Genomic DNA, 24,535 nt, shown 5'->3' with positions numbered 1-24,535 from the left:
AGTATTTATGTATATTTGCTGTACAGAGATGTAAGAACTTTGAAAAGAAAAATGACACCAAGGATAAGAAACTACTCTTTATTTTAAACAACTTCATAAAATTATTTTCACATGTCCCCACTTCTTGCCTTTCATCCTCTTAGTTGAAAAGTCTTGAGAGAGGTGAAAGAAGAATCACAGAGGGTAAACTTTGCAGCACTAACAAAGTGCTTCCCTCAAGTATAGCTACCCATTTCCGCAAACTGGCATTCTGCAGAACAATCTTCCAAAAAGTGTTGCTTGGTTTTCATGGGATAAGGGATTGGGCGTTAAGACGTCCATGCTCAAATAGCGTGGGAAACGGTAGATTACAGTTAGTTTTCTTTACTGTAACAGAAATTCTCAGAGTCCTTAATATTCTAAGGTGGGTTGATCTTCAAGAGGAGAAAAGGGATATGGAATACTCCCTAAGCTTTTTGAGCACTCTTTATTTCACAGAACACATCAGAAGCAGTTTGAAGTGTGCGGTAATCTCAAATTTTTGAGATGGAAGTTAGAAAGCCTGATCTCTTTGCATTTTTCCTCCCATTCTTTGCTAATGCCAGCAATAGAGTGACTCTAGAATCCACACCACTAGTCATATTTAGAAAGGGCAGGTTCTTCAAGGATGGAATGGAAAGAACCAACTACCTCCTCCTATTTTTCTTTAAACCTCCCCCGCCCCATCTAAGTTAAGCAATATGTACACTTGCTCCCTTAAGCAAGCCAATTGGGTGCTATTTCCCTCCTTTTGTGACAGAGCAACAAATTCATCACTACCTGAGGAGACAAAAAAAAGTGCTACCAAGGCAAGATGGTGGCCTGCCCAAATTTGTCTAATAATAGCTAAGACACCACAGAAAGCAACACACTGAAAGAGAGGAGGACAGCCTCAAGAAATTATGTGGACACATCATCCAAGCAATACTTCTCCAAGCACTGGTCAAATCTCCACCAGCACAACTGAGAAAGCATTTATGTGAATACCTTAGGCCTGGGTACTGGCCTCTTGGTTTGAGATGTGGCTAGATTTTCCTGAGAAAGGCATCTGCCTTAGACTCTATCTCATTGGTTTAGTTTGTTTAGTCTCTTCCAGGCCTGGGCACAGTTCTGCCACTGACCTGCAGCAAACTCCTGATTCCTGAAACAGTCTGACCACATCAAAGGGTTGTAAAACAATCTCCATGGTTATTAGCTAATTAAACTTGCATTCAACACCATATGCTGATAGGATGAGGCAAAGGATAAGATTCCTATCTTGGATCTTTCCAAGCAGGGCATGTTAGACGGTGACAAGAGAAGGATTAGTTTCTAGCTGGATCTGAGCTCAGGCTTGGGCATGGAGGGAACTGGTTTGGAAGTGTGAGGGGTTCCCTGAGCTCTGGTGCAAACTACAAGGGTTTCACTCAAGGAAGGGTATGATGTGGGCATAAAACCATGCTTCAGACAGTTGAAGATGGTCCCCTTCGAGAGCCAGGAACACCAGCTGTCCTGCGTTGTCCATTGCCTTTAGCCCCAGGCGGTCCTGCAGAGAGAAAGGCCATAATTAATCAAGAGGCTTAATGAAAAGCTTCACAGTGAAATCGTAAAGAAAGTTAACTTGAGATATATTCTCAAAATGCAGTCTTTTCTCTTTTGAGTATTAAAATTTAGGTGTATTGTTGAAAATGCCAAAAAGGATACTTGCCTCTAGTTTTTCTCCTAAGCATTAAAAATGTATGTGCAATTGAGGTTATTCTATACAGTTTTATATTCTGCTTTCTGAAAAGTTTCCCAAAGCTTCTGGAGGACCACCTATGAGTGGGCAAGCCATGGACAAAACTGCCTCAAAATGTCAAGTTAAGTGGGACTGAACCAAAGACAGGAGAACATTAGCTAGATAACTTACAACAGATCCAACCCTTAGATAACAAAACTCAGACACTTTCATATCCTGCAGCTGAACATGTCATGACCCACAGCTGGGGTGCTGAAGAACAAGTATGGGTGGGAAGATGAGCAGTTATGATGGTGCCAGAATATTGCTTCTGCTGTAGCTACCATCAGTTTGAGTTTCATGACAAGTTCTTAGTTGTAATATCCAAAACTCTTAACAGATCCTAGCTTCCCTGTCCTTTTACCTCACCCAAGATGGGGCACCAGATGCAGGAGAAAAGCCAAGAGATGACAACTGGCCTCTGAAATTACTTGGAGGAATCTGAATAGAAAGAAGGCAAGTGGTTCAGATGTAACACTTCTGCATTTTGGGGAGAGTATCTCCCAAGATAAAAGCCTTAGAGTACGGAAGGCCTCAGAACTGGAGGTGGTGAAATGCTGCCACCTCTGCTTGAGAAACAGGATCTACTGCTGAACAAAATTCACAGCTCTGTTCCTCTCAGTCTCCTGCAGGAGTTCCCCGTGTCAGTGCCTGATTTAAAAACAGGACTTGCGCATCTATTGTTTTAAAGTAAGGATTAGTTTGGAAGTGTGTTTCTGTCACGCGTGGGGGCTTCTTGGATTTGTAGTGGACTACGCCTCAGCAAAGGAAGCCGGTTCTAAACCTTGTTATCAGAAGGAAGGAGTCAGAGATGATGTGTCCCTTGTACATGCCTGAAAACATATGCCGTACAGGTCCTTCAACCTTCAGGATGTAGGCTTCGGTAAACCAATGCCTGATAAGCTAGTGCAACAATCAACAGCCTAACAAGCCTCGCCCACATCAGACACAAGTCAGACGCCTCGAGCACCTGCTGTGCTGGGGTGTACAAGACAAGGTCTGTCACCAAAGCACCTAGCAGCTTCCGGAAGCAGGAGCTGAAAAGGACTGCGCCTCTCTTCCCCAGTTACCTGTGTGTACAGGGTGCTCTCCTGTAAGGGAATGGTTTCCTTGGCTTGGCCGCTTCTGTAAAATCCAAACCACTGCAGGAGAGAAGGAAGAAATGAGGTCAGATCAGACACATGGCGCGTACTGCCAAACTGGTTTAAGACTGGCTAGTAGCTAAGACTACCAACAAACTGAACACCCTAACACTGCAGCAAGGAGGGAAAACAGCGTGTCTCGAGTCATCTCTTCTTAAGGGTGGGTCCTGAGGTATGAGTTAATCATTCCAAAGAGCTTTCCAACTCCCCAGAATTGCTGCTTCCTACAATTATTGAGCACCTACTCTGTGAAAATCCTTGTGCTGAAGTCTAAACATTCAAAGATGAGTATGTATACAGCCCCTGTTTTCAAGAAGCTCTAGTCCAATGCACAGAAACAACTAATTGTTCAGCATGGGGGTCAGGAAACTTCCATAAAGACCAGATACAAAATATTTTAGGCTTTAAGGGCCACGTGGTTGCAGCTACTAAATGCTGCCATTGTAATGCAAAAGCTGCCACAGGCAATGTTTCTGAAATGAATATGGCTGCATTCTAATGAAACTTTATTTATAGACATTGACATTTGAATTTCACATAATTTTCACATCATCAAATATTCTTTTGACTTTTTTCTACCATTTACAAATATAAAAACCATTTTTAGTTTGTGGGCCATACAAATGCATGTGGCAGGCTGGATTTGGCCCACAGGTGTAGTTTGCTAGTCTCTGGTGCTCTGACACAATGTGATGAATGCTGATAGAACAGAGGCTGATGATTCTTTAAAAGAGGGAGCAAAGGCAATTCCCTGGCGGTGCAGTGGTTAGGACTCTGCGCTTCCACTGCAGGGGGTGTGGGTTCGATCCCTAGTCTGAGAACTAAGATCACGCATGCTGTGCGGCGCGACCAAAAACAAAGCAGGTGGGGGCTTCCCTGGTGGTGCAGTGGTTGAGAATCTGCCTGCCAATGCAGGGGACACGGGTTCGAGCCCTGGTCTGGGAAGGTCCCACATGCCGCAGAGCAACTAGGCCCGTGAGCCACAACTACTGAGCCTGCGTGTCTGGAGTCTGTGCTCTGCAACAAGAGAGGCCGCGATAATGAGAGGCCCGCGCACTGCGATGAAGAGTGGCCCCCACTTGCCACAACTAGAGAAAGCCCTCGCACAGAAACGAAGACCCAACACAGCCATAAATAAATAAAAAAATAAACCCAAAAAGTTAAAAAAATTAAAAAAAAAAAAAACAAAGCAGGTGGGTGGTAGCAAATTCTGCTTGGAAGAGGGGTGGCATCCTGGATGGAGGAAGTGACACTTGAGATTGGCCTTGACAGCTGAATAGGAACTTGTCAGGCGGAGAAGCCCACAGAAGGGCGTTTTAGAGACTGAAAAGCATGAACAAAGGAACAAAGACACACAAAAGAAAAAGCACATGCCAGGCCCGGGTCGTTTCAAGTAGTACAGTATGGCTTGATCAGAGAGGATATGAAGTGGTCATGAAGCTAAGATTAGGTTGGAAAGACAGGTCGAAGCCAGGTCAAGGCAGACCTTGAATGTGAACCTCAGGAATTTATAGACTTTGGACTCGTAGTTCCGAACCTTTTTTGGATCACGGATCTCTGAAAATCTGATAAAAATTATAGACCCTTCCTCAGAGGATGCAACTACAGTTGACCCTTGAACAACATGGGTTTGAACTGCTCCGGTCCACTTATAAGTGGATTTTTTTTCCAATACTGTGGATGCTGAGGGCCAACTATAAGTTATATGTAGATTTTTGACTGTGCGAAGGGTCAGCATCCCTAATCCCCACGTTTTTCAAGGGTCAACTAAGTTTGCACACAATTTTGGGCGGTTGGGGGGCTACAACACTCAGTGTCCCGTTTATAGACCTCAGAACCCCTGCTCTACACAAAGGTGGGTGAAAGGGACTGACAGTTTTTCCCAGCAGGCAGCTCATTTCATTTGTTTGTTTCTTGTCTTTTTTTAGTTCAGCTGCACTCGGTCTTTGTTGTGGCGCGCGGGATCTTCATTGCGGGCTTCTCTCTAGTTGCGGTGTGCAGGTTTCTCTAGTTGTGGCATGTGGGCTCCAGGGCGCATGGGCTCAGTAGTTGCGGTATGCGGGTTTAGTTGCCCTGCGGCATTTGGGATCTTAGTTCCCCGACCAGGGATCAAACCCACGTCCCTTGCATTGCAAGGCAGATTCTTAACCACTGGACCACCAGGGAAGTCATGCAGCTGTGTTTTAATGCCATTTACTCTGATGGTCTCCTGGCATGTTGTGGCCTAAGCAGCATCTCACCTCAGAATCCACGGGGTCCACAATGGAATCATTGAGGAATTTCACCATCACAAACTTCTTCAAGGCCATCAGGTTTTTCTTGTATGACTCATTGACACCCTGGAGAAAAGGCGAACAGTAAGCACCTCAGGGACACCACCATCAGGTTATAGCTGGGGAATTAAAACCTTTCAGTGCTCTGGTCTCCCTGACCCTGGACCACCATGTTTCTTCTCCATGGTATGGGCTGCCTTCCTTCCCAGAATATACCAGGTACAGCCTTTTCTTACCATCGTATCTGACTGACAATGCTCCCACCAACCATGGCATACTGGTGCCACCATGAATCCGTCACTGCACTCCAAAGGCCTCCATCACATAGGTTAAAGGCTTCTAGCCAGAGAAAACCAAGGCAAAATAAGAAACTACAAACTCTGAGTGGTTCTGCTATACTATTCTATTCCCACCGCCCCCCTTCAAATTCTGCTTTTGTTTGCTTTAAACCTCCAGATAAGCCCAATATAAATTGAGCCATCTAGTTTACCAGAACCTCCCAAAGCATGCTCAACTTTGGGACACACTCAGTCCCCTCTGCAGTCTCTCTTCTAATTACTCTTCTGAGAAATATGACCCAAAAAGGATCCACTAGAAAGGCTTCCCTCAGTAAGGCAGCAGCTGAAGTTCCATGTAAGCCAGCCAGCACCTACTGAGCTCACCCTGCTGCTTCAACACTAGGAAAGAGGAAGAACCTACAGGAAGAAAGCCACATAAATTTCAGCCTCCCTAAAAGGAACGGAATCTCATAAGTACCGCCTCCCTAAAAACAGAACTTCTTGTTTCCTGGATTCTGCCTAGGGTATTATGAATAAACGGTCACTGCTAATCTCTTTATAATGCCCTAAACAGGAAAATGAATGCACATCTATGGTAGCCTGGGTTGGGTGCTTACTCTCTCCTGATTAATATCTGCCAAGAAGATGCTGTGGTTGCGGTATATGTCCTCCTTTATGGGGTCGTGCCAGTATTCTGCTTGCACCAGGCTGTGGGAGAAAAAGAAAGAAAGGTGACCAAGCTGCACTTCGGTCAGCACTCCCGGGGCATGCCCCTGTGCACAGGCCACCAAGAGACTTCAAAGGGACAAAGGACCAGAGTCTTCTGTTCCCTCTGCCTGATCCCTTTTTCCTTAGCATCTCCTATGCTCCCTCTCGTCGTTGAGATCCCAGCTTAAATATCTTTTCTTCAAAGACTGTTCTGTCCAAAGTAGGCACCTCCTCCATTACTGTCCATGGCTGCACCCTGTTTCTTTCTGCCACGGGCTTAGCACTGTTATCTAGTGCATCTGTTTACTTGGAGACCCCCTTTCCCCAAGTAAACAGAGTATGTTACCCTAAATGTCTTATTTACAAGAGCATGTTACCCTAATTGTCTTATTCTCCACTGTATCTGCAAGACTTACAATGGGGCCTGGCAAACAGTAATAGTTCAGTACTTGATTAAATTATGAACAAAATATTTTAAGTGCAACTAAAACTTAGAGACAACACAACCACCGCAATACTTATAAATAAAGGAAAGAGAAAGCTAAAGTTGAATAAATATTTTCAACACAGCACCACTAGTGGTACCAGCCCAACGCTGCCTACTCACTATGAGCTGAGCACTGCACTGATGGCTTCACACTCCATTGGTCTAATCCTCACAGCAACCCTGCAGGAAGGCACCATTAGCCTCATGCTGGAGGTGAGGAGAAGCAGGCTCAAGGACATCCAAGGCCACACAGCTGGACAGTGTAGCACTGAGCCTCTCCAACAACCCCCTAGAGAGAGAATATGGAAGGCCATGTCTCTTCTTTTTACATGTCTGAAGATGTCTTTATTTTCCCTTCACATTTGATTGCTACTTCCAGGTTCAATAGAGAATTCTACGTTGGAAATCATTTTTTCTCAGAAGACAAAGGTACTGCACCATTGCCTTCTAGCTAGTAGTTTTGCTGTCAGAGAGTCAGTCGGCGGCCTCACTGGGGTCTGCTCTTTACCCACAGTGTTCTGACACTTCACGGGAATATACCTGGATGTGGGTCTTTTTTCACCCCTGACTACTTGGTGAGTCCTTTCGATCTGGAAACTCATGTCCCATAGTTCTGAGAAGTGTTCTCATATTACTTCTTTGATAATTCCAATCCACTCTTTCCTCTGTTCTCTTTTTGAAACTCCAATCAGGCAGGTATTGAACTTCTTGAATGGCTTCTCTAATTTACCTGTTTCCCCCTTTTTTCTACCTCATTGAGATTTTGTTCTAATTTCCAAGAAATTTCCTCAACTTTATATTCCCATACCGCTAACACATTTTTGTTTTGGTTATCTTATTTTTAACTTCCAGGATCTCTTTCTCTCTGATGATTGGTTTTATTTGCATTCTCTTCTAGCGTCATGGATGATCTCTTATCTCTGAAGATAATAATACAGGCTTTTTTTTTTTTTTTTTAAGGTTTTCTTCAGCTCCTTGAATTGCCATCTGTTTCTTCCAAGTTCCTTTTTACTTTTTGTTTGTTTTGGTCTTTCATTTTGGAAGCTTTCCCCAGATGTCTGACTGGGGGTCCTTGGCTCACTGTTCATATTTAAAGAAGCTGACTGAAAGTTCTTCACGCAAGAACAGAGCTTATCTACTGGTGGCTTGACTACGTGGTAGTCAGGAGGAGTCCTTACTTGTTGAAGGATTCCAAAACATGAACCTGTAGGTCTTTTGTCTGGGACCAATCAGTTTTTTCAGAGAGGGATCTGTCAAACTTCTGCCTAGCAGGTAATAAGCCTGGCTGCTATCATTCTAGGAGCAGAATGGGACAGGGTGGGTTTTCAATATGGTGTCTTGCCACTGTCAGGTGCTTGTTATCTCGAAATCTGGTACTACTTTTTTTTTTTTAATTAATTTTTTTTTTTTTTTTTTGGCCACGTGACACGGCAGGCAGGGTCTTAGTTCTCCGACCAGGGATCAAACCCGCGCCCCCTGCAGTGGAAGCACGGAGTCCTAACCACTGCACCGCCAGGGAATTCCCCTGGTACTTCTTTAGTCAAACTGCTCCAGAAAATAAATTTGGCTTCTCTTGTCAGGGTGGGGGAGGAGCAGTCACTTGGACGTGCATTTCAGGGAACTAAGGAGTTTGATCATTGTTTATATAGATTTTCAACAAAAAGTCCCATGCACTTACTCTACCTTCCAAGGCATCTTAGGCATCTAATTCCTGAGTCTTTCTGGGACTGTAAAAAGTGAAGCTGGTTCCTTCTTGTCAGTGTATCCCTCCACAGACATAAAGGTTTCAGAATTTTCTGCTCTGCTAAAACAGTTATCACTCATTAATTTGCTTTCTGTCTTTCAAAAGAAATGTTGACGTATTTTATTATCTCTTCTCTCCTCTCCTGTTCTCTTTGCCCTTGTGGGTTTATCACTTTTTCTTCTTTTGCTACCAGTTTACTAACGGTTAAGAAGGAAGTGAAGACAAACACATCCATGTACCACTTTTAATCAGTACTTAGGTGTCACTGTCCCCCCACCCCCCAGCTGACTGCTCCTCTACAGTGAATAATAATTCCAATTGTGTTTGGTTCACCAAAGAAGGAAACACAAAGAAAGAAAAGGGTGGATTCTTTCTGAGGCATCTGGGCAATAGTTAGAAGAATAAAGAGTAAAGAATAAAGAACAATGTAGTTTAAACAGATCATACATACCCATGAGAATAGAGAATATTTGGACATAAATAACCAAGCTGTGACTAGTCAAACCAGGGAAGGGGTAAAGCTTAGCAGTGGTTTGAGTTGCCTGAATGGGTAGGAGGTGGAGATATAAAGTCTCTTAGTTTCCTTCACTGACCATCAGGTGGCACTGTTGACCCAAGACAGCTTTGTGGCTACACGTGTAGCCAGCCAATGGGTAGGAAAGGAAAAGAGAGGTAGCTGCAGGTCTCTTCTACAGGCCAATCATTCACAAGGCTGTACCTTGGACAGGCCTTCAAGGAAGTGTTGTATTGAAGAGCTGCTATCAAACAAGAATCACACACTTGGAAGACCCACAGGATAGATACCAAAACCATACTAGTTGATCCCAAATCTCAGTTATCACCCAGAATACTCCAGACCTACTGAATTCAAATTTCTAGGGATGGAGCCCTGGAATTCATTGTTAATGAATTTCCCAGGGGGTCTGATGTATAATTTAAGTTTGGAAACAACTGAAGGAGAACACACCCTGAAAGTGATTTTGTATATTGTTAAATACCCAAACACAGGTAGCTAAGAACACTGACGTAGGAGGCTAACCCCTCACTGCTGACAACAGAAAGAATCTGTCCTCCAAATATTAACATCAATTCCTTGGGTTTACTACTTTCTAAAGGCTTTTTTGTTTTTTGTTTTACAGATGAAAATGTATTGTTGTGGGGACTTCCCTAGTGGTCCAGCAGTTAAGACTCTGCACTTCCACTGCTGGGGACCAGGGTTCAATCCCTGGTTGGGGAACTAACATCCCACATGCCTCGTGGCATGGCCAAAAAGTAAAAAAAAAAAAAATATTGTTGTAATTACATTCTTCTTTCATAGAAAAATGTCTTCCCTTCCTTTAAATTAATATTAGAGCAGTTTTAGGTTTACAATAAAATGAAGCAGGTAGTATAGACATATTTACAATAAATATCTCATTTGAAAATCACTAGCAACTACTCCTAGAATCACGGTTAGCATGAAAGTCAGCATGATATTTTCATTAGTGACAGTTCTGTATCCTTTTCAGCTAACCATACATACCGTTCTTGTATAGCTTTGTTGTAAGCTCCAGCATTCAGTGTTTTTCTGATCAAGTCACAGATGTGAGAGCTCTCTCCTGGGCACCGAGGGAGTCCAAAAACACCTATAGTAGTAGAAGACAAACATCCATGCCTTCAGTAGTCATGTATTGAATACCTACTATGTGCAGGGCATTGCAAGAAACAAAAACCAGAACTAGACCCTGATCTTGTTCATTTATTCCTCAAGAAAATAATGTTTTGAGAATTAATACTATAACCAGCTTCCTCCTGGTGTTCCCACACTCTTTTCTGCCTCAGGACCTTTGCATCTGCTTCTCTCTGGAGTATGTACTTCTCTTACTGCTTCAATGGCTGGCCTCATTCACATCTCTTGGGTCTTGGTTTAGAGAAGTCATATCTGAGTGCCCTAACTCAAGCAGTGCCCAACCCCAGTTCCTTCCCCTCCCCCAATTATACTTGCATCCTCATCATCCTCATTAATAACATTTTGGGGGTTACCAGACATACCAGTTCTAAGCATATATTGGCAATAATTAATTTAATCCTCACAACCACCCTGTAGAGTAGAAATCATTTGTACCATATTACAGATAGGAAACTTTTTTTTCTTTTTTTAAGGAAGCTTTCAAACAGAGAGGTTAGATACCTTGTCCAAGGTTAGACAGTAAGTGATGGAGCCAGGATATGAACACAGGCAGTTTGGCTCCAGAGCCCACACCTTTCACCAATACAACCACCATTCTTCCTATTATCCTATTTTTTTTCTTTATCATAGTTACCACTATCTGTATTTATTTTATTTGTTTACCTATTTCATGTCTATTCTCACCCCCACTAGAATGGAAGTTTCATGAAGGCAGAAACCTTGTCTGTCTTGTTTCTAGGTTTCTAGGTTTTTAATAAATATTTGTAGAATCAATGAATGAATGATAAAGCTGTTCCTACCAACTTGCATTTAAATAATACGTGTACTTTAAAAAAGTATTTTCCTACTTGTTATTTCATTTCATCCTCTGAAAAATTCCCACAAGATGGGCAGGGTCTTATTTTAGTTTCCCTCATCTGTGAAACGGACCTACGATACCAAATTACTTGCCCATCAGTAACCGTTAATTGGGTGAGGCCAGTTTCCTGATTATAAGGAGAATCCGTCTGTCCCTACACCCTACCAGCTAACAGCTATATCCATCAGAACAGAGATAACGTTCTATCCCAAAGACACATCTTCCCCCAAAAGTAAATAATTCTGTCTAAATAGCAAACCTGTTGTTTTTTGAAAGATTTAATCTCTACTGTTAATTATAAAATTAACAAAAAGCCTAGACACTATTCTTTGCCTAAGTCTAAATTCAGTAGGACATCACCCATGTCAGAAAACAGGAAAGGTTGCTGGGGGACTTCCCTGGTGGCACGGTGGTTAAGAATCCGCCTGCCAGCGCAGGGGACACGGGTTCGAGCCCTGGTCCGGGAGGATCCCACGTGCCGTGGAGCAACTAAGCCCGTGCGCCACAACTACTGAGCCTGCGCTCTAGAGCCTGTGAGCCACAACTACTGAGCCCACACGCCACAACTACTGAGACCGCATGCCACAACTACTGAAGCCCACGTGCCTAGAGCCCGTGCTCCGCAACAAGAGAAGCCACAGCAATGAGAAGCCCGCGCATTGCAACAAAGAGTAGCCCCACTCGCCGCAACTAGAGAAAGCCCGCACACAGCAACGAAGACCCAATGCAGCCAAAAACAAACAAATAAATAAATAATTTTTTTAAAGAAAAAAAAAGGAAAGGTTGTTGGACTTTCCTAACTCCTAAACCACCACCTGCTACGTGGCTGCAAACATCTCACCTCCATGAAATCATGTCAATTAAATTAGAGAGAAGTAGGTGGTAACCTAATGATTCACCTGTGTTCCAGGCCTCTGGAATCCTATTTCGTCATCTCTCCTGGCTAATTTGTTATAAATTAGAAAAACAGGATTTTTGCAAGGATGGCTGACTTCTTGTACAAATAGAGCTGCTAGAATTTCTTAGGCAAAGGGGACAAAGTTACCTTGATGTTGTCCCCCAACTGATATGAGATTGATCATAGGAGGTGATGGGCATCTCTGAACCACTGCCCTCCTGGAGAAAAAAAAGGATTATCAGTTCCAACTGTCAGATGGAAATGTATCATCAACAATTAACTTCCCAGATTAAGCTACTTAATCCTCTGTGGCTCCCCAAAGTCACAAAGTTTCAGGACTTTCCTCTGATACCGCCAAACAAATCTTCACTCCTTCACAGAAAATAAACTAAGCTTCATAGAACTTCTTCCATGGGGATATTTTAGAAGAGTTTCCCTTCCAAAATAGGTGAAGATTCCAAAAGAACTGAATGGGTAGATCTATCTGAATCAAAGGAAAAAAAAATCAGTTCCATGTAAGTGATATAACAAAAAGGGACTTACAGAAATTGGCCTCCCTGGGAGAATCCCATAGCATTGTAGCCTTGCTGCAATTTAGGATCCTTAGCAAGAATCTGACACACCGTTGTTACTTGGGAGTTGACATTCAAAAAGAAGCTGTTCTCCACATCCTAAAAGAAGAGCCATGAGAAGTGAAAGGATGGGGCTGAAAACTATCACTGGCACCTTCTCTAAGAGCAAACTTGTTTAGGTTGGTACCCTCACAGAAGCCACTCAAGAACTAAAGTATCATGTATGATCTGCTGCTAAAAATACAAGGTTAAGCATCTTAATAGTATATTCTATGAAATCAGTCAGCAAACCTTCAAAGGAACAGAGCCGTGAGGGGCCTCACCTCTACCAGGGTCTTCCCAATCTCTAAAGACAAGACGTAAATTCCAGGTATTTTCTTCTCGACCATTTTTTTAATAGCGCCCATGCTTAAGGGATTACAACAGCTGTCTCCTAGACAACAAAGGCAATCGTGGAAACTCATGAGTAAAAAAAACATTATTTTTTTTAAAAAACTTCTGTGCTTTAAAGGCATTAATGAAAATGTGAAAAGACAACATACAGAATGGGAGAAAATATTTGCAAAACATATACTTGATAAGGGTTTAATGTCTGGAATATACAAAGAACTCTACAACTCCACAACAAGAAGACAATCTAATTGAAATGGGAAAAGGATATGAACAGACATCTCTCCAAAGAAGATATACAAATGGTCAACAAGCACATGAAAATATGTTCAACATCAGTGGTCATTAAGGAAATGCAAATCAAAATCACAATGAGATACCACTGCACAACTACTAGGATGGCTTTAATTTTTTTAAAAATTAATTCATTTAAAAATGGAAAATAACAAGTGTTGGCAAAGATAGGGAGAAATAGGAACCCTTTACATTGCTGGTGGAAATGTAACATGGTGCAGCCACCATGAAAACAATTTGATGGTTCCTCAAAAATTTAAACATACAATGACCATATGACACATCAATTTCACTTCTGGATACATACCCAAGAGAAGTGAAAATGTATGTCCCTACAGAGGTTTGTAGAACAATATTTAAAGCAGCATTATTTGTAATAGCTAAAAGGTGGAAAACACCCAAATGTCCATCAATGGATGACTGGATAAACAATTGTGGTACATATATACAATAAAATATTATTCCACCATAAAAAGGAACAAAGTATTGACACATGCTACAATGTGGATGAACCTCGAAAACATTATTGTAAGTGAAATAAGCCAGAGACAAAAGGTAACATATTGTATAATTCCTTTTATATGATACATCCAGAATAGGCAAATCCATTGAAACAGAAAGCAGACTGAACATTTCCTGGGGATGATGGGAAGTGGGGGCTGAAGAGTGATTCCTTAATGGGTACAGGTATTTTCTGGGGTGATGAAAAAGTTTTGAAACTAGAGAGAAGTGGTGATTGCACAACGTGAATACACTAAATGTCACTGAATTGTATACTTTAACATGGTTAATTGTATGTTATATGAATTTCACCTCAGCAACAACAAAAAGAGAGAACAACATTTTTTGCTCAGCTCATGTTTATCAGGTAATAACAAACTTCAAAAGCCCACACAATAAAATGGGGACACCAAATTCACAACTGAAAATAAGCAGGGGTGCAGATTCCCTTATCATCTAGAACATTTGGGGTTAATAGACTCAAAAGCACTTTGGAATCTGATTTCTCTTCAGGGCCAGGACTACAGTAAGACAAGTAAAGTGACTAGGACACAAAATTTAAGGAGGTGCTAACTCTTGCCTTCATGTAAGTGCTGGCCTTGAACTTACATTTTACTTTTTTTTTTTTCCTGTTTCAAGGAACCAGAACTAAGAATAGGAAGCAAAGTGGCCACTGAGTGGGAGAACTGGGCTGAGATCATTTTCCATTTTGAACTTAATCATCCCATTTTCAACCTGAGAATAAGCTTAAGAATTTGTTTTTAAAGAAGGAAAAGACCCCAAGCATCTTTGATTTCTTGCACTGAACTATAATCGTGGGTTACTTAACTGCCTCCCATACAGAGTGACTGTGCTCTGGGAGGGCACGGAGCTCCCCTGTTCTCCTTTAACTCCACTGTAGTAGCCCCAGGCCCTGGCACAGAGCCTTGAAAGAACTGTCTCTATTTATTGACTCTAATTCCTCTCTGAACGTTTTTCTTTAAGCCATTTCAAAAAGGCTCTCACTCTCACCACTCCCCTAAAAGTGCTTTTGTCAAGGTCATTAGTGATCCTCCTATTCCTAAATCCAATAACCAATTCTCAGCCCTCATCTTATTTGACCTGTCATCAACATCTCACAGTTTTTTACTCCCTTCCTTTTGAAACATTTTCATGTGGCTTCCAGGACTCTGCCCTCTCCTGACTCTACTGCCTCCCTAGTCATTCCATCACTGTCTCCTTTGCTAATTCCTCCCCATCTCCTCAACCTCCAAATGCTGGGACCGCCTCAGGTCTCGGTCTTTAGACCTCTTCCCTCCTCTGTGTACACTCACTCCCTAGGTGATCTCTCCCAGTTCCATGGCTTTCAATACCAGCCATATGCCAAAGGCTCCCAACTTTAATCTCCAGCCTGTATCTGTCTTGGACTCCACATTCCAAATGCCTCTACATCTCCTGGATATGTAACAAATATCTCAAGAGTCCCAAAAGCAGACTCTTGGTTTTCATCCCAAATTTGCTCACCCTACAGGCTTCCCCCCCATTTTGGTAAAATGACAACGTCATCCTTCTCACTGTCCAGACCAAAACCCGTGGAATCATCCTTGACTCCTTTCTCATCCCACATCTAACCTGTTAGCAAATCCCATTGGTTCCATCTTCAAACTATATCCAAACTTTGACCACTTCTCAACATCTCCTCTATTACTAAACTGTTTCAAGCCACCATCACCTCTTGTTTAGATTACTGCAAAAGCTTCCTAAGTTTTCTCCTTGCAAAGGTCCACGACCCCCTACAATCTATTCTCCATATAGCAACTAGAGTGCTTTTAAAGTGCAAATCAGATCATGTCACTCATCTGCTCAAAACCCACAAGAACTTCCCATCTCATTCTAGCCAAAGTTCCTACAGTAGCCTTAGTAGGCCCAACAACATCAGCAGGCCACCCCCATCCCCCTCCCATCCCTGAACTAAACACCTATTTTCTTCTTGCTCACTAAACACCTATTTTCTTCCAGCTACAATGACCTGAATGCTGTTCCTTGAACATACCAGCATACCTGACATACTTCTGCCTCATGGCCTTTGCATTTGCTGTTCCTTCCACCAGATATTCACAAAGCATCTTCCCTCATCGACTTCAGGTCTTTGCTCAGGTGTCACTTTCTCAGTGAATCCTTTCCTGACCTTGCTCTATAAAACTGCAAGCCCCCACTTGCAGTCTCTATCCCCCTCTCTGCTTTATTTTTCTCCATTGCACGTATCACCATTTGACGTATTATATTACATTATATTATTATATTATATTATAGTCTGTCTCTCCCACTGGAAAGTTCTAAAAGAGCAAAAAATTTAGTCTATTTCGTTCACTGCTGTATCCTCAGCATCCAGTAGGTATTCAATAACTATGTGTCAAATGTATAAGTGAACTACTGGTGCCTAACAAATCTCTTCAATGTGTGAATGAACAAAAGGATGGATGCGCCGGTCATGCAGCCACAGCCCAGCCTTCCCCGAGCAAGTGTCTGATGCTGCACCCTGACGCCACTGCCATGGGGATTAAACCAGGACACCACGTAAAACCCTACCGCAGTGCACAGCCCTCTGTGAGCGCTCACCAAAAGATAGCTCCTTCCGCATCTCCCTTTCCAATGCAGAGTAACCCCCAAATCCTAAACCGTGGGGACAGCCGGGTGCTGTGTGACCACGGTCCTCGCCCACCACACTTGCACTTTGCAGACGCGAACACCGGTTGGGAGAGGGAAAGAGTCGCCAAAACCTTTTGACTCTCTTCGCCTCCTTCCTTCACTTACCCATCCCATGCCAGATCACCAGAGGCAGCGGGGCCGGCGGGTCAAGATGCCCCAGTGCCAGGGAAGCGCAGGACGCCGGCAGGAAAGCGAGAGCCAAGAGCCACAAGGAGCTGGACGACGCCATCTTGACTCAATCACATGACCGCCCTCCCCTCTCCCCGGCCTGGCGCGGGAGGGGCTGGGCCGCATCCTCCACAGCTCCGCATGGGCAGCTGCGCGGACGGGTGTCTGTCCTGGAGTGTTACCCTAGCGAACAGACCGCCAGCAGGAATCAAATGCAAGCCAACATTTATTCAGCGCTTCCTACGCATCAAACACTATTCTAAGCGCTTTACATCTGGTATCTGATTTAATCCTCGTAACAACGCCGAATACACTTCTCCCCATTTTATGGGTCAGGACACTGAGGCACTGAGCATTTGGGTTAGGAACCAAGTTCACAGAGAGTAAATTGGCGGATCCAAAGTCTTTGCTCTTAACCTCTGCATTGCACTGCCTTTGGAAGAAAAGTACTTTGTGGAAGGAAGAAAAGAAGGAAGGACTCAGCTCTCTATCAGAAATTGAAGGGGAGGGATAATTTCCAGGGCTAATCATGGCAGTGTGGTATTCTCTATCATGAAGGAAAGATAGGACTTCAATAGGCAAAGATGAAATGCGGGAGAAGGACTGTTATGAGCTAAGGTAGACAGGAAAGCTACCTGTTTTTTAGAAATGGTAGAGCTTCCAGACTGACAAGAGCATCTGATGGATGCAAGAGTGATGGAAAAGGCCACTGCCACTTCCTGGTCTAATCTTAGAGCTGGGTTATTGCAGGAAACTCTCATCCACCATTTTACCCTTTTTCATTTGCCTCCAGATTCATGATCTCAATCCACTTTCACCATTTTAGTTCTCTGCTCAGAAATTTTTTTTTCAGAAAAACATTGAAATTGTTTAAATGGAGAATACGTTAAGTGAATTAAAGTGTATCCACTACACAATGGAATGTTGTGAAGCAGAGTTTATAAAGGATAAGGTAAATTTGTATATAGTGACACGAAAAATGTTTTCGATATATTGTAAAGGAAGAGCTAGTAACTGTATTTTTGTAAGAAGTACATGTGTTGTGGTGATGGTTGTACCGCTCTATAGTTACCAAAAATCATTGGGTTGTATACGTGAAATCGGTGAATTTTTATGGTATGTAAAACCTACATTAAAATAGCTGTTTTTTAATCTATATATTCACGTGTTTCTAGTGATTTTGACTGAAAGGCCTAAGAACTGACAGCAAAAAGAAAGAAAATAAATATACAAAAAGATCAGGGAACTGTTAAGAGTGATATTCTTGGAGCTGTATTATGTTGACTGAAAAAAAGTGCACAACATGAGAGTTGTGAGTTAAGTTTTATCTGGGGCAAAGTGAGCCCTGTAGCCCCGGATGCAGCCTCTCAGATAGCTCTGAGGAACTGCTCCGAAGAGGTAAGGGAGAGGTCAGTATATATGTGATTTAGGTGAAGGGGGATGCATGCAGTCAAACACACGTTTTGGCAGAGGGTTGCTGCTAGTGACAAGAAGGTAGCTGCTAGTCAGGAGGAGCAGATGTTTCTGTTAATGATTTCAGTGCTTTCCTGGATATGAGAAGATGCAAGAAATTGGGCTCCTAAAATCTTCTCCTGAAAATATCTAACTATCTGGAGGCCTGTTCTGCCAGTTTTTTCAAGCGGAGAGCGCCTCATTCCTGATCTCCACCCTGAACTCCTTTCAGGGGGTGCTGAAGGTCAAAGACTACAGTGGCTAGTGACTTCATTCTTGTAGTGTGACATGATGAGCAACAATTTTTAGCTGACAATTATAAGGAACTTTCATTTTTTACTTTATATGCTTCTGTATAGTTTGAATTTTTATAGGAAGGATACATAACTTTTATTTTTCCCAGGTTTTCCCCCCAGTTTTATTGAGATATAATTAAAACATTGTATTAGTTTAAGGTATACAACATGATGAATGATATATGTACAGATACATAAATTTTATAGTCAGAAAAAAGGATATATATATATACATTAAAAATTATTGTATTTCTCAGTTAAGATAATGGAATAAAGCTTTCTCATAGACTCTGTTTTCCACCAATACCCAAGAAAGTTTTAAAAGTTAAAATTTCATCCACAGCAAGCAAAGGGTTACAGCTCAGTATCTTAAATGTCAATAAGTGGCAGTCAAGGAAAGAAGTAGAAGATTCTGGTCTGGAGCAAGCATGTCACGGCTTCCAATCCTGCCTCCATTCCATCAAAACTCATACTGTTAGGTCCACAAAATCCTGGAAAATAACACATACATATGAGCATATATTCCAAGAGAGAAGAAAATTAAGTGGTTTCCTTATCTTTTATCTCTTCTCTCTGGAAAAGTGAAAATAGCTACTGGGGAGATGAAGGTGGAGTGAGAAGTGAAGAATAGACTAAGTCTTTAGGTAACAGTGAAGACTCCAGGAAAGCATACTGAATCGGAGGAGGCTCTTTCCCATAGGAGAGTGAATTCTGGAATAGACACTTAAAACCTCAGAAGTGATTGCAGAAGTTTGTATTCTAACAAAGACTGCACCTCACCTTCCCTGAGTTCTTCCCCCTCCCCTCCTTCAGACAAGCTTATAAGTCATAGAAAAAGTGCATACAGCATAAAATAACAGCCTCAAGTTGCTGTTCATTAGGAAAACCAGACCAGTTTCAGATCAAGTGGGAAGGAATTCAGGAGGCAAGTAGAGAAACAGAAAAAAATTCACCCCAAGTGCTTTGAGCACTAGAATAACCTAAAAAGAAAATGAACTCAGTAGATGAAATTCAAAAATGAGATAATAAAACAACTGAAAGAGATGAATAGGGAAATTGCACATCTGACAAAGCGAAGACCAAAACAATGTCATTAAAGAACTAAAAAATACATCAAAACAGCAAGGAACAGAATAGACATGGCTGGAGGTTGAATTTTTTTTTAAATTTTTTATTTATTATTTATTTATTATTTTAATTTTTGGCTGTGCTGGGTCTTTGTTTCTGTGTGAGGGCCTTGTCCAGTTGCGGCGAGTGGGGGCCACTCTTCATCGCGGTGCACGGGCCTCTCACTATCGCGGCCTCTCTTGTTGCGGAGCACAGGCTCCAGACGCTCAGGCTCAGCAGTTGTGGCTCACGGGCCCAGCCGCTCCGCAGCATGTGGGATCTCCCCAGACCAGGGCTCGAACCCGTGTCCCCTGCATCGGCAGGCAGACTCCCAACCACTGCGCCACCAGGGAAGCCCGAGGTTGAATTATTGATTTGGAAAAAGGCTTGAAATAATCACAATAAAGGGAAGTGAAAAACACTAAGAGATTAAAACAATCAGAGAGAAGCTACTAGATATGGAAGACAGAGGTTGTTGGTGTCCCTGGAGTTGAGAACTCTTAAATGGAACAGAAAAAGCATTCAAAAATGTAAGTACAGGGCTTCCCTGGTGGCGCAGTGGTTAAGAATCCGCCTGCCAATGCAGGGGACACGGGTTCAAGCCCTGGTCCAGGAAGATCCCACATGCTGCGGAGTAACTAAGCCCGCGAGCCACAACTACTGAGCCCGCATGCCACAACTATTGAAGCCCATGCGCCTAGAGCCCATGGTCCACAACAAGAGAAGCCACCGCAATGAGAAGCCTGTGCACTGCAATGAAGAGTGGCCCCCACTGGCCGCAACTAGAGAAAGCCCGTGCGCAGCAACAAAGACCCAACACAGCCAAAAATAAATAAATAAAATAAATACATTTACTTAAAAAATATATATATATATATAAGTACAGAAGTTCCTCTAAAATGATGAGTTAATCTGTAGCTTGAAAGGTCAAATATCTGATACAAAATATTTAACCCTGAGACATATTTTAGTTAATTAATTGAAATTCAGACATCCAGGCAGAAAAAGAATCAAATTGCCTACAAGAAAAAAAGTCAGGCTGTTCTCAGATATCTCAACAGCAACATTCAGAGACAGAAGACGTGGAGCATTGTCTACAGAGTTCTGAAAGGACAAAAGTGTGATCCAAGAATAGTATACCCAGCCAAGATGTCATTCAAAAATAAAGGTACTGGACAGTTCCCACAAATATAAAAGAACTCCTAGAAAAGAGAAATACTTGAAAGTGAAATTCAGCCAATTAAGAAATAGGGCAAAATTAAGATTTTAAGAATTGAGAAGTCTTGGTAAAAGGATGTGTGATGATCATTGAATCCATTTAAATACAGAATTAATAATGAACACTTGCATGAGTTATTGTTTTGGAGCATATACATGTTATACAGATTAACAATGTAAAATAGTATGACTAAGAAATATTGACCCCATGGGAAGGGGTTATGAAAGATAGGATGAGTGCGCCAATGTCCTGATCTTCCACATCAAGGTCAATTGATTTTAATTTAAAACATGTTTTTTGAAAACAAAAATAAGAATAACATAATAGGGCTTCCCTGGTGGCACAGTTGTTGAGAATCTGCCTGCCAATGCAGGGGACACGAGTTCGAGCCCTGGTCTGGGAAGATCCCACATGCCGCGGAGCAACTAGGCCCGTGAGCCACAACTACTGAGCCTGCGCGTCTGGAGCCTGTGCTCTGCAACAAGAGAGGCCGCGATAGTGAGAGGCCCGCGCACCGCGATGAAGAGTGGCCCCCGCTTGCCGCAACTAGAGAAAGCCCTCGCACAGAAACGAAGACCCAACACAGACAAAAATAAAAATTAATTAATTAATTAAAAAAAAAAGAATAACATAATATCAAAACCATTTTTTCTAACCTTAACTTGATATTTTAAAAAATGATAACTCTTGTAGTGAATAAACCCTTATTTGATGTCCAGCTTTTCTTTTAGTTTTTTTAAATTCTGTTAAATTTGACTAAGCTTGAATGCAATACTTTTTAACTTTTAAATAACACATATATTATGATACTATTTTTAAAAATTAGGTATATCCATTGACATACCTATTTATCTATCATTCTATCTGTGTAAAAGCATGGAAAGATTTAGAATGATGTTAACCAAATGTTAATAATTTTTATTTTAGATGGTGGGTTTTAAGGGGTTTAAAATGTTTTCCCTGTGTGTGTGTGTGTGTGTGTGTGTGTGTGTGTGTTGCATTGCTTAAATTCTTTACAATGAAAATGTTATTTTTTATAAGAACAACAACCAGATTTTTCTTAAAGCAAAACAAATTGAAAAACAAAATTTCCACACTTCTCCCTAGTCTTCAGGATGTGGTTGATGCTTTTGTTTTAAAAAAAAAACAAACTATCTTTCCAAACCTATCTCCCTTTAGTCTCAAATTAACGGGGCTGATCTATAAGAGATACTCCCTGAAAATCCCTGCTCTGCTCCTTTTCCCAAATAATTTATACCATCTTGAATGGGGTCACCATCCTTATTCCTGGCAAATACAGTCCATCACACAAAGCTCAACCTCTGGTCTGCCTCTTCCATTGACCTCTTCAGAATTCACCCCCTGCCCAAGCATTTTTTAATCAAATAGTTAAAGGTATCCACGTAGAGAAGTAGCAGTAGAGTTCTTACTTCCTCTGGATTTGGTTTTAAGAGGAACCATTTAGAATGAGACAAAGTTCTTTCAATTTAAGTCAATTTCAGGTTGTTATTTTAATAAGTAGCTTCTGACGCTTATTAATATTATAATAGGAAGTGAGAGCTTGCAAAGTCCAAATTTCAATGTAACTTCAAAGAGTACTGGAAGTTCATAAGATAAGTATACATTCCCTGAGTAGGCAGGGAACAATGAGAACTTAGAGGAGTATCCGAACACTCATAGGTTTCAGTTTTCTTTTTTGCAGAGAAGAAATGAAAATGCTTTTTTGTTGTTGTTGTTAAAATACCCAATTTTTAAAATATAAATTTATTATTTTTTTATTTTTGGCTGCATTGGGTCTTCGTTGCTGTGCATGGGCTTCTCATTGCAGTGGCTTCTCTTGTTGTGGAGCATGGGCTCTAGGCACACGGGCTTCAGTACTTGTGGTGTGTGGGCTCAGTAGTTGTGGCTCGCGGGCTCTAGAGCACAGGTTCAGTAGTTGTGGTTCACAGGCTTAGTTGCTCCGCAGCATGTGGGACCTTCCCGGACCAGGGCTCGAACACATATCCTCTGCATTGGCAGATGGATTCTTAACCACTGCGCCACCAGGGAAGCCCAAAAATGCTTTTTACAGATTAAAAAAATTTAATAAAGTTGCTTGCTATTAAAAAACCTGATTATTGATAACCGGGATCTAGACACCCACTGACTTTTCAATAAAGTAAACAGAGATTTCACTAAGTGACAACATATTATAATTCTATAAATATTAACTGTAGAACCAAGTAACGTGATTAGATCCTTAGTGATGGAAATATACTCCTATATCATTAAAACTTTGTAACTCAAAAGGGAGCCTTCCATGTATCAGGATCTTATGGATCTTTAATTTTTTCCAAGCTTTTTTCACTTTGTTTAGTCTTATACCTCTATTATTTATATTCCATATGGTCCTCTTTGTTAGATTCCATTTTCATTTTGCTGAAGTATATCTATGAGTAATTTTTCCACATAGACTATATGGTGTTAAGCATTTTAAATTCTACATGTTTCTTATTTTGCCCTCACATTCAGTTGGCAGTTTGGCTATGTATAGAATTCTGACAAAGACTCTCTTCTTGACCAAACTTGAGACAGGCTACTCTGAGCCCTCTTTTTGACTATTCCTCCTCACCCTTGGGCTCTGTACTCAACTTGCCTAGCCCAGTTTTAGCAAGAATCCTGCTAAGTTAGCTTAGCAAGAATTCCCCCATTCTTAATATCTGATCACCATTGATATCTGATGAAGTTATTCATTCCCCACCCTTGATGTCTAAGTCCTTGTCCTGCCCTTAGCAAGAATCCTGTTAGGCAAGTTTAACAAGAATCCCCCTACCCTTCAGGTCTCTCCTCTTAGTAGTTTCCATCCACTGACTCCCTCACTCTGCTCTTTGCCAGCTGTCTTTGCTATATTTGGAGTTGAGCTCAGTTTTACTGAAGCCTCTCTCCCTTGTTGCAATGGTACTAAATAAAATCTGTCTTTATAGCCTTTAACTAGTGTCTGGCTCTATTTCTTTTTAACAATTCTAGGTTCAAATAATTATTTCCTCACAACTTTGAAGACATTCATTGCTAATGATGACAAGTCTCATTCCTTTATAAGAGATCTTATTTTGTTTGTTTGCTTTTCTTCCTCTTTGGATGCTTGGTTGTCCACTCATATTCCTACATAGGGAGTTAGCTTGAATTTCCTCTGCATCTGAGATTTTCCAATAGACCTATCCCTTAACTTTGAGCTCTATGTGAGCAGGAGGTGAATATCATATCATCAGGCAGTCTTCATTGTAGCGTGCATGGGGAGTAGGCAGGTAGGCTGGTGACCTCTATAACTGACTCCATCATGATGGTGGAGTGCATTATGTGAATCATTCCTGAGTGAAGCTGCTATCCCACCCACCCACCCCTTCCTTTTATACAAAATCTACCTTTTGTCAGACGAAATATTCTCTCTAGGAGCCTGCTCCAGTCAAGTCCCCACTGTCTTCAAAGAGCAGGTATGATGTGATTAGCAGACAACCCCTTAAAAGAAAATAGTTAGGTTCTTCCTTTGATGAATGGCTGTGTCAGATTGTCTGTTGGAAATTCACCAGTGGAGTTCAGGTTACTGCCAGTCAATGAAAGGCATTCAGATGAGATTTGGAAAGCAAATAAGAAGCGGAAGCTATATATTATTGCTTCTTGGCCAGCAGCAGGAAGACAAGAGGTTTTACAGTAGCCTCCAAGTAGTTCCCCACAGATTACCCGCCTTGGTGCTGCATGCAGGACTAATCATTGCAGTTCCTAAAACTTCTGACTCTTTGAAAGCTAGTGACAAGTCTGAGAGCAAAGGATGACTTACTCTGACCTTCAATCCTCCGGCTCTTCTAATGGTTTGATTAAAAGACTATTTCCCTGAAACGAATTCCTTCCTGCTTGAAATATCTAAAATAGTTTCTGTTTCCCTGACTGATCTCCAACTGACACAGTGACAAAGACAAGGAGAGCTTGGAAGATAAACATGCTTTAAGACAAAATTAGGGGAATTCCCTGGCGGTCCGGTG

General features: G+C 41.8%; 1 protein-coding gene across 1 annotated transcript; it reads right to left on the bottom strand.

The window, feature by feature from the left end:
• Window positions 1–64: 64 nt before the first annotated feature.
• On the bottom strand, window positions 65–16,541 carry PPT1 (palmitoyl-protein thioesterase 1). The gene is made up of 9 exons (XM_082389171.1): window positions 16,383–16,541; window positions 12,728–12,837; window positions 12,376–12,503; window positions 11,980–12,050; window positions 9,929–10,031; window positions 6,085–6,175; window positions 5,157–5,255; window positions 2,845–2,916; window positions 65–1,543 (listed from the first exon to the last, which is right to left on the bottom strand). The coding sequence occupies exons 1-9, from the start codon at window positions 16,504–16,506 to the stop codon at window positions 1,421–1,423; spliced, it is 921 nt and encodes a 306-aa protein (XP_082245297.1). The 5' UTR covers window positions 16,507–16,541; the 3' UTR covers window positions 65–1,420.
• Window positions 16,542–24,535: the final 7,994 nt, after the last annotated feature.

The sequence above is a fragment of the Balaenoptera borealis genome (assembly GCF_965194805.1).
Source record: "Balaenoptera borealis genome assembly, chromosome: 1".
NCBI lineage: Eukaryota > Metazoa > Chordata > Mammalia > Artiodactyla > Balaenopteridae > Balaenoptera > Balaenoptera borealis.
Note: the sequence above shows the minus strand (reverse complement) of the source record. Positions and strands in the feature narration are given on the sequence as shown.

What these genes read in the sequence shown, in the direction of transcription:
- PPT1 (XM_082389171.1), bottom strand. Translation starts at nt 16,506, where the DNA reads ATGGCGTCGTCCAGCTCCTTGTGGCTCTTGGCTCTCGCTTTCCTGCCG. An exon ending in TCCCAGGGAGGCCAATTTCT is followed by an intron (nt 12,051 to 12,375) that starts GTAAGTCCCTTT and finishes TTTTTTCTCCAG; the next exon opens with GAGGGCAGTGGTTCAGAGAT. An exon ending in CAGATATTAATCAGGAGAGA is followed by an intron (nt 5,256 to 6,084) that starts GTAAGCACCCAA and finishes CCTTTTCTCCAG; the next exon opens with GGTGTCAATGAGTCATACAA.